At 41.6% G+C, this 16,479-nt stretch overlaps 1 protein-coding gene across 8 annotated transcripts in view; it reads right to left on the bottom strand.

Annotated features, from left to right (window-relative positions):
• The window catches only part of GGNBP2 (gametogenetin binding protein 2), a 407,447-nt gene extending 395,143 nt beyond the window's left edge, over positions 1 to 12,304 (bottom strand). For all 8 annotated transcript variants that reach the window (XM_085649454.1, XM_085649456.1, XM_085649455.1 and 5 more), the window contains exon 1: positions 12,139 to 12,304. In XM_085649454.1, the coding sequence (XP_085505580.1) occupies positions 12,139 to 12,231 (93 nt within the window). In that variant the 5' untranslated portion in view covers positions 12,232 to 12,304. The remainder of the gene's footprint in view (positions 1 to 12,138) is intronic.
• Positions 12,305 to 16,479: the final 4,175 nt, after the last annotated feature.

The following is a 16,479-nucleotide window of genomic DNA, read 5'->3' as shown; positions in this document are numbered from 1 at the left end:
TATACTAATTTGGCAGCAACTTACAAATATAAAATCATTTCACATAATTTCAGAGCTATAATCACCCACAACATTTTCAGCCACCATACAACCTTTGCAATTACTCTGCAACAATCTTGCTCAATTCAAGATCGATTCATGAGTAACAATATCCAGAGCGCCAAATCCCCACCCCAAATCTTCCTATTAAAAGTCAGCCCATTCAAATGATGGCCTCTTTTGGATTCATTTTTTTCTTAATTACCAAGACCGATCTTGATGTCGCATTTAGAAGCGGTTGGCCATCTGGCACTCCCCTAGACTCAAGCACAGCTACAATAACGAAAGTTTATCCATTTAGCAAAACTCTGATCCTTGAATTGTTAAATTGCTTCCTAAAGCAAGGTATCCTTCCAAAGAGCTGGAAAACTGAAGTGACGACATCCATCTCAAATTTGACTTGTTTGCATTTACAGAATTTAATAAAATATCTGCTTGTCCATGAGGCAGGTTGCTTCATAAATCTACTCGTCCTGTAACAAAATCCACTTGTGCCTTTGGTGCCATGTAGTGCGGTGACAAATTATGGCAGTAATCTCATTATATAGGAGCTCAGATATTGCCTCTCCGATTATGCCAGACCTCAAACCATAGTAGTGTTTGAACACTTGCAATCCCCTTAAGTTGCCACGTTTCCGCAGATCAACATACGGGCCCTAAACTGAGAGATGTTGGAAATTTACTCTTGACAATAGCAGACCTAAACCTTGTTCCAGAGTTGGGAAAAAAAGTGATTTGAGGGAAAGTAAACTTGCAGACACTCAGATTTTCGCATGAGAAAACGTACACATGCAGATTTGCTCATGCTAAAATGCAGTTCACAAATATTTCCTGGGAGTACTATTTCTTGTCCTACTTCTGTAAATTCTCAGGAATCCACAAAAGCCATATAGCAGCACTTAATGCAAGGACATATACCATAGATGCACTTTTGAGACTTTCTTTAATAATTGGGCCCATAATTTGGTATGGCGTGGACCATAACCGTATGAGTTTATTAAAATTCTGTCTCGCTCTCTCTCTCTCTCTCTCTCTCTCTCTCTCTCTCTCTGTATCGGTTGGCTTCACTGTGAGTGACAGCCTTCTACTCTTCCACAAGGAACATATCAGCACACAAAGTAGTTTTGTTCAGTGCCAGTAACTACTGAGGCAGAGTGTGCTTTTTGAGACCAAAAACTATTTTTGCGTTTGCCAAGGTTTGTTATAATACAAGGGAGCAGGACAGAGAATGATCGCTTACATGGGGTGGAGCGCCAACTTTCCAACCTGGAAGAAAATGTAGGCGTGAGTGTTAACAAGCTTCTTGCGACGGAAAGGACATTACGGTGCTAACAGCAAAAAAGAAGACCTTGAAGCGTGCTTCCACCACAATAACATCAGAATTAGGGGACTGGCAGAGTCATCACACATGGTTAAACCAGAACTTTCTGTTGCAAATAGGCTATCTGAAATGTTTGGCCACAATATCTTCAATGCCATGTTTGTGGTTGAACGCGCTTAAAGGCACCATGGCCTGCCCGGGTACACTGCCGTGCCCGATCATTACACAATTACTCCACTAACGGGAAAGGACGTTGTGATGCGACTTGCAAGAGAAAAAGGGTTCAGAAATTGCCATCCATCTTGATTTTACTGCTGCAGTGCAGGAAGAAATTCATGGACACTTAAAAACTTCTACGCTCCAAGGATTTCGATAAGCTATGCAACACCATGTGAAATTATGAGTAGAGACTGGAGGCTGCCAAAATATTTCATGGACCACAATGCCGCTTTGAACTTTGCTAACCAATGTCATCGGACAGATGAAAATATTAATCAGCAAGACTCTTTATCACCAACTGAAAATGCAATCCCAGATCAGAATCCAACCAGTGACACTAAATAAACATATGACAAACTACAAAAGCCAGTTCAAATGATCTGAATTGCACACCTAGTTGATATGTGCTATTTGATAAACATAAAAAATTATGAGTCGCACTGCTCTGCTAGCGAAGTTAATCCTAAATACATGCAAATACAACGGCCCTGGATGGCGAGACGGGCAGCCATGCCCACATGTGTTATACGAACCACATTGCTAATTTTGGTTTTTCAAATGGGGAGTTTATACGAGGCATTTCTACTGATAGTTGGGGTGTCTGCGTGGGTAGGACACAAAGTTGGTTGGTTCCACGATGGAGGGGAGGAGTGGAATAGTAAGCTACGGTTTTGAGGGCGGGTTTTGTGTTAACCTCACAACACTACTGTTGCAACAGACAGCTACATAGTCTGTTTCATATACACATGTGCTACCAGGAACTTTAATGTCTGCATTTATGGTGATGTGATCTTTCTATGACAACATTACATAGTACAGGGAGAACACACATACATAAATCCATTACTCTCCTCACCTGAAACATTTGTGGTTTAAACAAAACAAAAAAAACATTTAGATTGGTGCAGGCCTACTTAGATAAGCATGATATATCCATTGCACTATCTTTGGAAATAGACTTACAAGATAAAGATTCCAATTGATTCTCAAATAAATGGGCGAGCAGATGTTACCTTGCATTCTACAGTAGGAGGTTGCAATACTGATTTGGAGAGCTGTTGATTATAAACAAACGGGTAGTCACAGGTCCTGAAGGGGAATATGTTCTGATAATAGACACCCTAGCTGACCATGTTATTCTCCAGTTAAATGTTTACTACCCTAATGCTGGTACTTCGGAGATGTGTGGTGAAATTAAGGCACTATAATGGCAAACTATAGAAGTACATATTTTGGGCTGAAATTATAATTTTGTATTGGGCCTCATGAAGGATAGACCTAGGAAAATGATGTCCACCTCTAACGATATTCCGCAAACACTGAGATAAGAAAAAATTGAATAATTAAACATACATGACACATAGCAGGTCAAATATGGGGAGGAGTGGATATATTCATACTAGTCTACTGTACAGGATTCCTCCTCAAAAACTGATTTTTGGTTATGTTTCATTAGGTTACCAAACTGGATAACAGTTGATCAGCAATACCTTCCTCTTATGCTGTCTGATCACTCACTGGTGCTGCTGAGCATAGTAGTGCCACTGTGAGATCGGAAACGCAGTGGCCTCTGAAAGTACCCCTCTCTAGCGCAGACAGATGTTACATTGAGAGCAAAGATAGCTAATGCAATAAGAGTATTTTACATTGAACGTGAACTCAGTAGCTAGACATGCTGTGGTATGGGAGGCCTTCACATTAGTTTTACAGGGAATGTGTATAGCCAAACAAACTAGTTCTGTATACGCAATCCATGCCCAAACAGCAGATAGATGGAGCAGCTTCTTCAGAAAGGAGGCACAAGCCAGAAAGAAAGTAAAGTAAGGGAAAAAAGCCAAGTAGGACATGGTTATGGCAGCACAAAAAGCAATATCTTACGTGGCACACTCGAGACATAGTACTGATACAGTAGACAACGAAAGTGTAATACTGCAAAGCCTTAGATAGTTGCAGATATAAACTTATCGCACATACAGGGTTCATGTCAGGATCACGAGGAACAGGGATGTTAGTTCAAACTGCATTACCTTTGGTGCCTGGCAAGATTTGGTGTGATCAGGAGGATGTGGGAGGGAAAGGTATGCTCAGTATACATTCCACCAAGATTGCATGCCAACACCTTGCCCACTCTCAGTGCAGTACTGTGCGCTCTACCAAGGGGTACCCTGGTTTTGGGCAGGGACTGAACGCTACAATGGACCCCGACAGGGACAGAGTGTCAATCCACAGGGTGAGAGGTTTATCAGATCATTCGCCTGCAGAAGTACAAATGAAGGGACCCATTCGAGATATTACACTGCCACCTCGACTGGACCCATGGCTTTTTAAAGACAAGTCAACTACAGATTAATTGAGAGAGTGGACACAACAATACTATCAGGATAACTTAGGCACCGTAGATTCAGCATGCGTACTGTGGAAGGCATATAAAACAGTGATTAGAGGACATGTGCAGCCCATAGCTGGGGTGAAGAGGAAAGAACAGAGACTCCAATATGACACCCTAGAGGTGGAGCTGATAAGACTTGAAACAATAGACAGGGAGATGGGATGCTAGCTACTCATGTTAAACACCAAATTCGGATTAAGCAGCACGAAATGAGGGAAATAGCGGAGGAGAAGACCAGGGCGCAGTCCAAGGCGAACCAAAAACGACTATATGAGGTTGGGGATAAAGCCGATAAATTGCTGGCCTAGCTGGAAAATAGAGAAAAAGAAATAAGTTAGGAACTGGAAATATGCACCCCAAGAGGGGGTGGGGGTGGATTTGTAAGATGGTAGAAGTGATGGCTACGGCGTTTGCTGCACACTACGAGAAGCAGTATATGTCTACCTCTACCATAACGAAGATGACCTCATTCGTGATGCTTGACTCCCCGAGCTATACCTAGAAGTGCAGGAAGACTAAGTTAGGGACCATACTGCGGAGGACATTGGGTGCGCCATCAGAGCTCTACAACCAGGCATGGCGGACGGACCTAATGGCATCCCAACCGAACTCTACAAAGGAATGGCGTCGGGTTTAGCACCACACATGCCAGATATGTATCAGGAGGCACTAGAGCGAGGTAGCCTCCCAGAGGATCAATGGCTGGCCACTATTGTGGTTATCCCGAAAAAGGGTGAAGCCCCAACTGATTGTAATACTTATTGCCCAATCTCACTTTTAAATATGGTGGTGAAAGTGTTGACGAAGGTACTGGCGACTAGACTCAGTAATGTCATAACGTCCATAATACACCCTGATCAATCGGGCTTCATGCTGCACAGGTCCACCCGGCTTAATTTAAGGAGGCTATACGGAGTTATGCATTTTATGGCGCAACAGCCGGAAGAAGTCGCTGTGCTAGTCTCGTTGGACGCCAGTATGGGGCTTGACAGTATTGAATGGGTGTATCTATTTGTGGTGCTAGAACTGTTTGGATTTGGTCCAAGGTTGTGTGCTTGTGTCCGGCTATTGTATACGAACCCGTTGGTCAGGGTGAAAGTGAATGGGGTGGAGTCACGATCAGTGGCCCTGCATATGGGGACAAGGGGGGGGCTGCCAGCTCTCTCCCATGCTTTTTGCATTAGCATTGGAGCCCCTGGCGGCATGGGCCACAGGCGACCCGTTGATACAGGAAGCACAGGAAGGGAATGGATGGGATGAGAAAATATCGCTATTTGCGGATGACATAGTGTTATACACCACAAACTCAGTCATTGATAGGTCGTATACTCCATGTATTTCAGATGTTTGGGGGGGGATACACTGGCTACCAGATATATTGCGACAAATCCCTTCTCTATGTCCTCGCTGGAACACCTTCGGCTTTTCCATCTTAGACATGTCGTCAAAGACAAGTTTAAGTATCTGGGAATAACGATTTCCAAGTAGGTCAGATACTGAATTCCTAAAGGTCAATCTATTCCCTCAATTGGATAAGCTTCGAAGGGATGTGATAAACTAGAGACAGCTACCATTGTCTCTAATAGGTTGGCCGCACTATTAAAAATGATGGCGCTGCTTCAGCTCTTATACTTTTTGCAGACTTTACCGTGTAGGGTGCCACCTGACTTTTTTCCGAAAAGTCGATAGTGAAATAAGACTGCTTCTATGGGATGGGGAAGCCCTAGAATAGCACTACACAAACTACAAAGGGGAGTGTTCAGAAATTACTACTGGGCTGCACAGTTGGTCACAATGCATGGGTGTTCATAGGGAGGGACAAACCTGCCTATAGGGTTGACCATCACTCGATGGGGTGGAGGGAATATCCAGTGGCACTATCATAGATGGACTCGGACCCAGTTACCACCACATACCAAAACAGTGATACATTTATGGAGGGAAGCAACAAAATTCCTGGGCTGGGACGGGAAACTAACAGAAAGGACTCCTTTGTGGGACAGCGACTTCCTAAAAGAGGTCAGTGAACTACAGGGATCCTGTAAATGGGATTGACTGTTTGGAAGTCGTGTGGAGAGGGCTAAAGGTGATTGATTTTGAAGACCTACAAACGGTATATGAAATGTCAGATTCAGAACAACACAGATGCACACGGCTGAAACACGCACTGCAGTGTCACATCCCAGACAGCGAGTACATAGCGGAATACAGGCCACTCGAAGATAGTGTATTACTAGATCCCATGACTGACAAGGCCCCTTCCCTAATAAATAAAAAAATAATGAACAATACACCGGACCCACTGGTTGCCCTCCGAGTGTCGTGGGAAGCGGAGCTGGGTAGGCTGGAGGAGGAGGATGATTGGGTGGACACGATACAGAGCCCTAGGGAAGTGGCAATACGGGCACGATTTCACCTCATACAGCTACGTATACTCCACAGAGCTTACACCTCAGAGGCACTTCTGCACTGAATGAAACGTGTGTACCAGGGGCTGTGGGGAAAAGGGCACTTTTTTCAAAACGCTATGGGCATGCCCCTGTATTCAACAGTATTAGAAAGAGATAGTACGGGTAATGGCTGAGGTAGTGGACCAAGAGGCCCCAATGGAGGCCAGGTGGCACATACTATGTGCAATTGGAGGGGATAGATGGCCCAAATACCTAAGAGACTGGCTCAAGAAAGCAGGCATTTGTGGCAAAAAGGAATATAGCATGGGCGAGGGGAGCGAACCAAACACCCGGGGTCACTGAGTGAAGGGAAGACCTGGACTAGTGCTGTGCAGCCGAAAAAGTGGTGTACCAAAGTAGGGTGGGCCCGGGGAAGTAGCAGAAGATTTGTGGCCGCTGGGTGGCATATAGAGGTCCTTGAGATCCGCAGGACTACTGAAAAATCAATGAGATGGGCGCTCCTCAGAGTCAAGAACTGAACTGGAACTGAGGCTAGTACTGAGTTTGCTAATGTATCATCGTAATAAATTGTGTGTTGAATGTAAATTATGTCCTGGACACTCCCATGGAGACTGTACATTATTGCAGTTTGAATAATTGTACTGCCAAGTTTTGTTTAATAAGATTTTTTTTTTTTTGTTTTTTTTAAGTAATATTATTTAAACCAAAATGATGTGCTTAGACTGACCTCTTCTAAAATTCTAGGAGTATTTAGTATGTACATTAAAGACTTATACATCACAAAGAGACATTCTACTGAACCACAAATGGCTAAATATCTTGATGTTGTCGTGGCCTGGCTAGAACATTTAGACAGGTTAGTGCTGAATGAGCCCTTCTTTGTAGATGAGATATCTGAAGTGATCACCAACGTGGCTAGTGGAAAGGGCTATGGATCAGACAGCATTATGGTTGCATTCTACAAGGCATATAGAGACATACTTACTCCACATCTTCAGAGGCTTATAAATAATGAGGCCTTGCATATACACAAAAAACACTTTACCACCATCTTCTTAAGAGGCAATAAATATTTCCGCATTTTGCCAAACCCTATGAGCCCTTGTCTCTCCTTAATTTAGACAGTTTAATACTAGTTCGAGTTCTGGTGACCTGATTAACACATGTGATCATGGTACTAGTGCTGTGGGACGAGGCAGGGTTTACCTGCTAGATCCAATGCACACAATATTCATATGTTACTTGTGATTATGTACAAAATAGATCCTAAGATCTCAGCAACTGGTTCTTTCATAGCAGCAGAAAAGGCCTTTATTTTGTTAAAATGGCCTTTAAGCAATCTTGCGGAGACTGGCATTGGGGGCACATTTAATATACACAGATTCTTAGAGACAATCATTGCCCTGCGAGGACCAGAGTGCAAATGCAGATAGAGGAAATTATTAAATTACAGCTGTCCTTAGCTGAAAGCATGGCAATTTAAAATATGGTGGTTGCCCAAGCTCGACTATATTTTTATGAATATCCTGATCCCACTGTCTCAAACCTTATTTAAAACACTATGGACTTACTTTAGTAGGTTAATTTGGACAGGAGGGTGGGTACGATTACGGTGGGGGATGGAAATGGATTCGCTGAGGAAACAAGCTGACACAGGGGGGCAAATATATAAAAATTGACTTTTCATGACTCTAGCACACTTAAGGATTATGGGCTCAATCAGTACCCTTGATTTGATTACTGAACATAGACTGACATGTGATGAAAGTTAGATTCCAGATATTGCTACAGGAGTATGCTCCACTTATGAAACGTATTACTATTAAACTTAGCAGAGAGCTGAGTCTCGCAACTGTTTAAACTGTAAATTGAGTGTTACAAGACTGAGAGCATCCCAGCAATGATGCTGTGGGGAAAAGACTTGGGTGAGTGATGGGATTTCGAAATTGATCCCACTCCTGTGCCCAGTTAAACACAATTGCAGTGAACTATAGACAAACTATTACACTTGAAGCTCCTACATACATTGCAAAAATGCAACAGTGATGGACTGCACGAGTATCCACAATACAATCAGCCTCAGGCAGACATTTTTTGTCTGGTCTGGGCGTGCCAAAGTATTGCTGTCTACTGGGTGGAAATACGGTGTGTGGTGTCCCAAATTGTGGGTTGGGAGGTTCCCAGATCACCTGTTGTAGCTTTGATGGGATATGTTGCGTATAAATCAAAAACTATTAGGCACCTGTTTGAGATACTGTTATTACTTCCAAAAAGGGAGGAAAGGGGAATAGCTGCACATTGGATGAAAGGACCACTGCAGACGCGGACTGGAAGACTAAGAAGTGCTATAATAAGCAATATGAATGCTGTGTTGTTCTCTGGAATGCTACTGATAATGTTGGGGCCTTAGGTTATTTGGATACAGTTACTGACATATCTTGCAGACCTACTAGACAATGAGACTGCAAACATGACCCCAAAACCGTAGGGGGCACCTTCACCAGAAACGGATTTAACTGTTGTTGGAGGACTATTCACGGCATGGAGATTCAATGGGTAAAGACCTGTTAAGTAATGAGATTGCTTGTGTTACTGTGCAATAGGATTATGATATTTGTATTATTATGCAAGTTGAAAGTTCATAAATAAAATATGAAAGAAGAATGCAATGACACTGCCCAACTACCAACCTTTAACATGCTGGTGTAAGTCTGAAAACTTTCTCAAGGTAAAACCAGCAAATACATAGTTATTACTCATGCCTAAAGCTCCTTCCTCCTGTCACACTACAAGCTTTCCTGAATCTGTGCAACACCTACTCACCTCAGAAAACGTTGTAGCAAATCTCTCACCGCGCCTCAACTGGCAAAGCTGAGGAGAGTGCGTGTTAACCATCTTGTGGTGCCTAAAAAACATCTAACATAATTACAACAGCTACCATGTACAGTGGTAAAACCCTTGATTCAATCTATGCTGCACCACACAAAAGCCATTTATTTAACCGCCCCTTTACATTTTCTCCACAGTCTTCAATTTGCTCAGAATGCCACCATGTAGAATTGGGCATTGCAAGACATCACATAATGTTGCAAATTCCAAGATTTCTGAGCAGGTAGCCTATTTGTTCCAGAATTTCCTTTCAGAACATCACCATTGTCCTTAAAACAGTACTCCAGCACAGTCCCTCTTTAATGACTCTAACATTCAAAGTTGATCAGCCAAAAAGGTCCCTACATTAGGCCAACAAGGTCCCTACATTAGGCCAATCAGTTTTACGTTAACTGTACTGTAATGAGAACAGGTACTTACGGAGACAGGGGCTGCTTGCTAACTGCAGTGGAATTCCTTCCACGCAACCCTGTGTGAAGAATCTAATGTAGCCACGTTTTGAAAAGCAATCAAAACCTGGCTTTTTACTCTGTGATTTTACATTTTCTTTTATTTCTACTGTATGTGGGTTATGTTGCCCTCTTAGAACCAAGAAGTCAGTATGCTCTATAAATAATAAATATAACATTAAAAAAATAACACCATCTTTGGTATTTTTCAGCAAATGTTTCGATGCCAGTCTTCTTCCCTAATTACTGTCACATGCATTCATAACCTAAGACGTTCATTTTTGTTTCTGAGTAAATTTAACCTTGACTGCTACAATAAATCAGACTGTGGCAGTCTGCATCTTTCTAAACGGAATATTTATCCACAATTAAGCATAAAAAATATCCTAGCACATTTCATAAATACTGTAGTAATTTTAAACTTTTGCAAAGACTTGAGAATTGATGCTTTGGGTATATCCACGGAAATGAAATATGCTGATCGCCATGCATGCAAAGGAAAGCATAATTTTATTTGCAATAGCAAAGCAAACATGGCCTCTGCCAACTTTTGTAAAGGGCTGCCTGTACAATTTACGTCTGGAATCAGAGGAGCAATAAAATGTACAATTTGCTAAATAAATTAACAATTCAGAATGATGTTTGTTGACAAAATTTCGACTCAATATCCCAAACTGATTAAAAGCAATCTAGGACAAAAATGCAGGATCGCCTCCGCACATGGTCTAGTTGTAGTTAATATATACTTTATTAGTTCATTAAAAACATAAACATGTACAAAGCGTGCTTCTAACATTTATAAGATTAAAAAAGCAATATAAAAACAACATTACATTTCCAGTTATCTAATAATCTGGTTATGTAAGGCAGCAGTACATTTCCTGATGAAAACGACATTCTCCCTTAAAAAGGCTAGAGGAGGCTTGCATAAGTAAAACCAATAAAGTGTGGTGCTTGGCCGTGGTCCTCCGGCAAGGTGACCACTATACATAAAGCTTTCGGTGCAATTGTACAACAACCTCAACATGGCGGGATAGGGGATTAACATGCCCCTAGCAGTCCACCGAGGCCTTTGTATGCGGCGGGGGGGAGGGAGGAGGTCACATCACATGTGTATACGTATTTGAGTGAGAGTGATCTGCCTCGAACTCCAATACCAGAATGGGATGTTAATTTTTATTCCCATAGGTAACTGTGAAAATTGAAAGTGAGAAAAGGTTGCTAAAAGTGAATACCAGCAAAGAAAGGACCATGTGGGAATTGACTTAATTCCCAATTTCCACAACTCTGCCCTGGTAACAATTCATATTCCCACCCAAACTCAAACTTCTGACTACAGATAATCAACAATAGTGGCGATTTTGCCAAAGTGATAGGTTTTAACTATGTCTGTACACGAATTTATCAATCACAAACAGAAGTTATTGTACACTCTAGGCACTCCCCCTTCCCCAAGGATTTTATATTTGGGTTTGCAAGTCTTCACAAGTATCATGAGCCCTAATGTGGCAGGGCGATGAATGAGCAGACAGTGTTTTGATGGGGTACTTTTGAAGACCTACACAGAGACATCACTGACAAACAGAAAAATTGCCAGGGGCATATCACCTGAGAACAATACATTAACCCTATAAGCAGTACTAAAATATATTTATCTCTAATATACTCTTATGTCCAGATTCTACAACCAGTTATAGAACTTTCAACGTGCGATCGTGCAGTCATTCATTCCAAATGGACTCTTGTTAACATAATTGGACAAAAACACACGATAGTAGATGTACAATGTTTGCCTTAAACATTATGGCGCTACTAATCATGTCTGGTAAACTACTTTCTATTAAATAATGTTGTATCGCTATGGTGTCTGATAAACAGTAGTTAATTAAGCAAGTGATCTTTCTAGGTGCAGGGTGCAAATGTGTTTTTCCTCAAAATCTGGACAAAGCATAACGCTTCCTGTGTGGAGATTGTTGTCTAACACGACAACTCTAAAGACGCTCTACATAGACACCTTAATATGTACTGTGACGTGATAAGATACTGTGAGAACTGCAGTTCCAGACACATTTACCGTTTACATTAAACAACAACGATTATGATGTGGCAGGAGGCTGCAGGTGCGGACTTGAGTTTAATATTGCAGCTAAGATAACAATGCATTGATATTATGGAGGTGGTAAGAGGCTATATGCTGTTATAAGGGATTATTAAGAGCAATTCCAGGCATGAGCACACAGGAACTGAAAGACACATATCGAAGAGATGTCCTGTCAACTTCCCTTCGTTAATACAATGTCTGCCACCTTAATGTTTTACAATAAGCGGGACCGGTGCAGTCGGGTTGTTTCTACTTGAAGGCCCGGGCCACAGTTACCTTCGCACCACGGGTCACCCACTCTTGCCCTCACCCTCACTCACCGTCAGGGTGTCGTCGATGAACAGCGGGATCTGTCGCTTTTCGAATGGGAACTCCTCCTCGCCGTCCCTGCAGACTGCGACCAGGCGCGCCATCTCTCCTGCTTATTGCTGCGACTGCTGTTACTGCTGCTACTTCCAGCTCCCCCAGCTTCGGCCTGAAAACAGGACGGAACCAAACAGAACTGTCGTAAATAAACTGCTGCTCATCCGTTGGCAAGGTCCCTGCCTGGTTCACAGCACAATCTCCATCTTGGAACGGGAATACGTATGGTTCCTGCGAGATCGCCTTCCGCGTTCCATGAAGACGAGTATTTGTTACGTAAGTGGCTCTGTGGCATCCATGATGCAACGGGAAAACGTACATAACGAAACAGCAGTGCCATACCAGTTACAAAGGCTCGCTCGCCATCTTGTTGCGGGATTCTGTATATTTCAATTCCATAGGCTCGATCGACTGAAAATATTGCACTCTTTTCCCATACCAAGATGGACAACAGAGAACCGTAAGTTAGCATGTTTCCTTCTACCCACAATCTCACTTAGAAACATGAACGGAATTACATTTACAGTCCCACTTCCGGCCATCTGTCAAATTTTACTGCCATCTTGGAACGGGAGTCAGGCGTTGACCTTTGGACGAGTACTTTGAACAAGTGAAACACACGTGAATTACGTATTGACTATTATGTATCAAGTTAGCTTTTTTAGATTTTTTGAGTCATGAAAAAAAAGCAACAGGTGCCAGATAGACAAATATTTCATCAACATTCAGAGAAGTTAGATAAAGATTTTAAAATCCAACTTCCTGATTGTCTACCTAAGTGGCCCCATGTCACTACGCCACCATTTTGAAAGTGGGAGATTTCGAACAAGTATCGGAGGAATGCAGTTTCCCCATTGACATATATTGAGGCAGAGGCACTTTAAAGCGAGAGACACCTAAAATAAAGCCAATTTTGTCTTAAAAAATGAAATCGCAAATGTCCCGTCTGAATCGGGTATGTTGCTATGTATGTATGTATGTGATTATAAAAGCATCCTCAGCCGCAGCCCTGAGATTTCATCCATTCATAAGCATGTTTCTTGCTGTGCTCTGCAATAATTCTACTTGGATAAACGAGCACACTTCAATAAGCAAAATTACAAGTTACAGAATACAAAAAGTTCTTGCCTTAAAAGCCAGGACTGACTGAATAAACCCGCACGTCAGGCCCAAGTTTTTTTTTTTGCAGACTGATAGTTGTAGCCCTGCAAATAAATAAACAGTACCCCAAGAGCACACGTACCGAGTTGCAAAGGAACAAAACGGCTTGGATGAGCTATTAGCATGGGAAGCTTAACAAATGACGTAAGCGTTAAGTGTTTGGACTACTTATGTGTAGGATTTCCTCATAATGTGCCTTTGTGTGACATTTCAGTTCTTTGGGTGTGACACTTTATTGTGAGTGGAACACTGGGTGACGAAATTTGTTTAAGAAACGTCTCCCCGTGTGCAAGAAGGGTTGCCACTGGACCGTTTTTTTTACCAGTCTTTGAATGTCCCAGCTGGTATACAAATTAAGGATATTGCAAGCTGGTATTTTTTACATACATCAGTACATACTGTAAACAATGTACACAAGAAAGCACTTTAAAATGTCATACAGAGCTGCCTTAATGATCTCTGACTGATGATTAAAGTAAACAAAGACAGAAAGGCTATGTTAAAAATTTATAAAGATGATTTCCTGTAAATTTCTATTTACATATCTTGTATTCTTACATCATGAAAATGGCCTGTATTTTTAACTGGGAAAGGTGGGGACCCGGTACAGAGTAGGGTAATGGTCTAGAAATAACTTTAAAGCAGCTGCAATGCTCTACAGCGCGTATGCCTATTATAAAGCAGGGCAATGTTCAAAAGCAGCAAAGCATCAAACCAGTCTGTGCATGTTCACAACTGTATGGATTTGTGCAGTTAGATACAGTTGAATGACACAGAGGAATAGCACAAGCACAGGATTTGGCGACTTGGGGCAGAGACAGAGTATTCATCTACTGATACTGATAGACTTTAATCAGTGCTGCAGCTGCCCATGCTCTTCCATGATGCATTCAAGCCAACTAGGGTTCCTACCTTTTCCAGACAAAAATCCCGACCATCTTTTCGTGTTTTAACATTTTTGCAAAGGCCTGGACGTTTCTTAAGTAGAACTTTATATGAAATAGTCTATTCTTTTTTCTAACATGGCCCTTCGGTCTTGGTTTAATTATCGTCTGGAGGTCATTAAGACAACTATGGAACACATTTTAAAGTGCTTTCTTCTTATATTTACCGCTTAAAGAATGCACTGATAAGGGATAAATGGCTGCTTTAAGTGATTTTCCTAATTTTTGTACCATAACCTAAGACGTTCATTTTTGCTTCTGAGTAAATGTAACCTTGACATGGGACCTTAAAATACCGGTCATGCTGGTATAACACCAGTCAGCCTTAATGCCAACCCTCAATATGTGAACAGGGCAGTCACGTTACTTAAAGTAAACATAGCTTTATTTTAACTTTCTCCAGCGTAAACATCCTACACTTTAATGCATGTTAATGGGAAAATTCCCTTTTTTTACTAAGTCTCCCTCTCACATATTCTCAAATGTTGGTACCTATGATTCTGTCTCATCCAGACTATTGGGCAATAGCACAAAGGCATCAGAGAACAGCATAATTAGACAGTCTGGCAGGTACCACCGTCCCTGCATTCTTTCCTGTTGCGTCTGAAACCTACTGTCCACCACAGGAGAATATTTCAGGGACAGCTTTGTGACAAAAATGCTTCCTTGGCACATTCATGACATATGCTGATCTTTAGCCTCCAACTGACCTAAACTGTCAGTAAAACATCTTTCATTCCTTGTGGGCATCTTACCCATAAGCTGATGTAATTATTCAGTCTTGGTTTCCCCTTTGTATTCTTGTACTTGTGCATGCATATTGGGGGAAAAAACTAAACAAAAAGTATTTGAGTGCAGAGTAAAAAAAAACAGGATTGGATGAGCTAATCATACTTTACATTGGGAGACCAAGATAAGGACCTGTTCCACACAGGTAAAGAAAACATTTTTTTGACTCAGGAGAGCAGCACGATACTCAGGAAGCAGTGATATTTAAGGCTAGGGCAAAGTGGGCTCTGTCCAAGGACACTTTTCTTTTACAACCCCCGTGACTAAGGGGGCATCCCCTGTTGACCCACCATAGCATTGTAGGTTCTGGTTCCATCCCTATTTGATAACCACAGATTTCATGTAGTTTTTTCTAAATAATTTTTTTAGGTAGTATGGGGCAGTATGGTGAATGTTTAAGCATCACGGACAGAAACATTACAAACAATGTTGTTCTTTTATTTTTTTTAGCCTGGTACAATGTCCACACAGATATGTACATCGACGGACAATATAGTACAACATATAATCTCACTGAGCGCCACAAATTTGAGTAATAGTAATAGTAACAGTATTTATATACAGCATTTAGGAATTTAATAAACTGCAAAACACACTGTATAAAAGAAATTATGATTGCTTTTAGACGGGAGGACAACATGTAACACGTATTTATGGCAATAATACTAGTGAGCAACAGATGTATCACTGACTAGTGGAACTACATGTTAGCATGCATTCTGAATATTTGATGTCAAACTACAGCAAAATACAGTGAGAAGTACATAGTTATATGCAGTGATTGTATACTATCGTTCAGCAACTTTTTGTCTCAGCATCACAAACGCCCTCCTTCCTTCCTTGTAGAGAACCGAAAGATAAGACAACAGACAACCAAAGAAGGGGGCAGGAGGAAGAGACTTACCACTAACACTACTTACTACTAGTACAACAGAAAACCCAGGGACTGCCTGAACGAACGAAACCTCAGAAAGCATAGAGGATGTCTCTGTTACAAATAAGAACAGTAAAAGGGGTGTTTACAGCTTATGAAGTCCATACACCCTTATCAGTATCAGTACTTATCAGTAGCCACTAAATGTCTCAGGCTTTTGTCAGGATAAAGAAATATGACCTGGAATTTGTGTCTTTTTCACCTTATTTTTATTATATTTAGCCTATTTGTCCTTTCCATGTTAAGTCCAGACTAAAGACATGCAACAAATTACATGCAAGGTGCGTACTCGTCCAATCATTTTCGCACATATAGCTTTTCCCTACTGTGGTAATAATTAGTGTGACATAAGAATTGATAGGATAGATAATGCAACAGTGTCTCAATGGGTATGAATAGAAAGGGCACAAATTAGGAATAAGTCAATTATAGAGGAAGCAGCAACATGTAGCCCTGACGTTTTGCAAATG

This window comes from Triturus cristatus, chromosome 3_2, assembly GCF_964204655.1.
Source record: "Triturus cristatus chromosome 3_2, aTriCri1.1, whole genome shotgun sequence".
Taxonomy (NCBI): Eukaryota; Metazoa; Chordata; class Amphibia; order Caudata; family Salamandridae; genus Triturus; species Triturus cristatus.
This window is presented reverse-complemented; position numbering and strand designations above follow the sequence as displayed.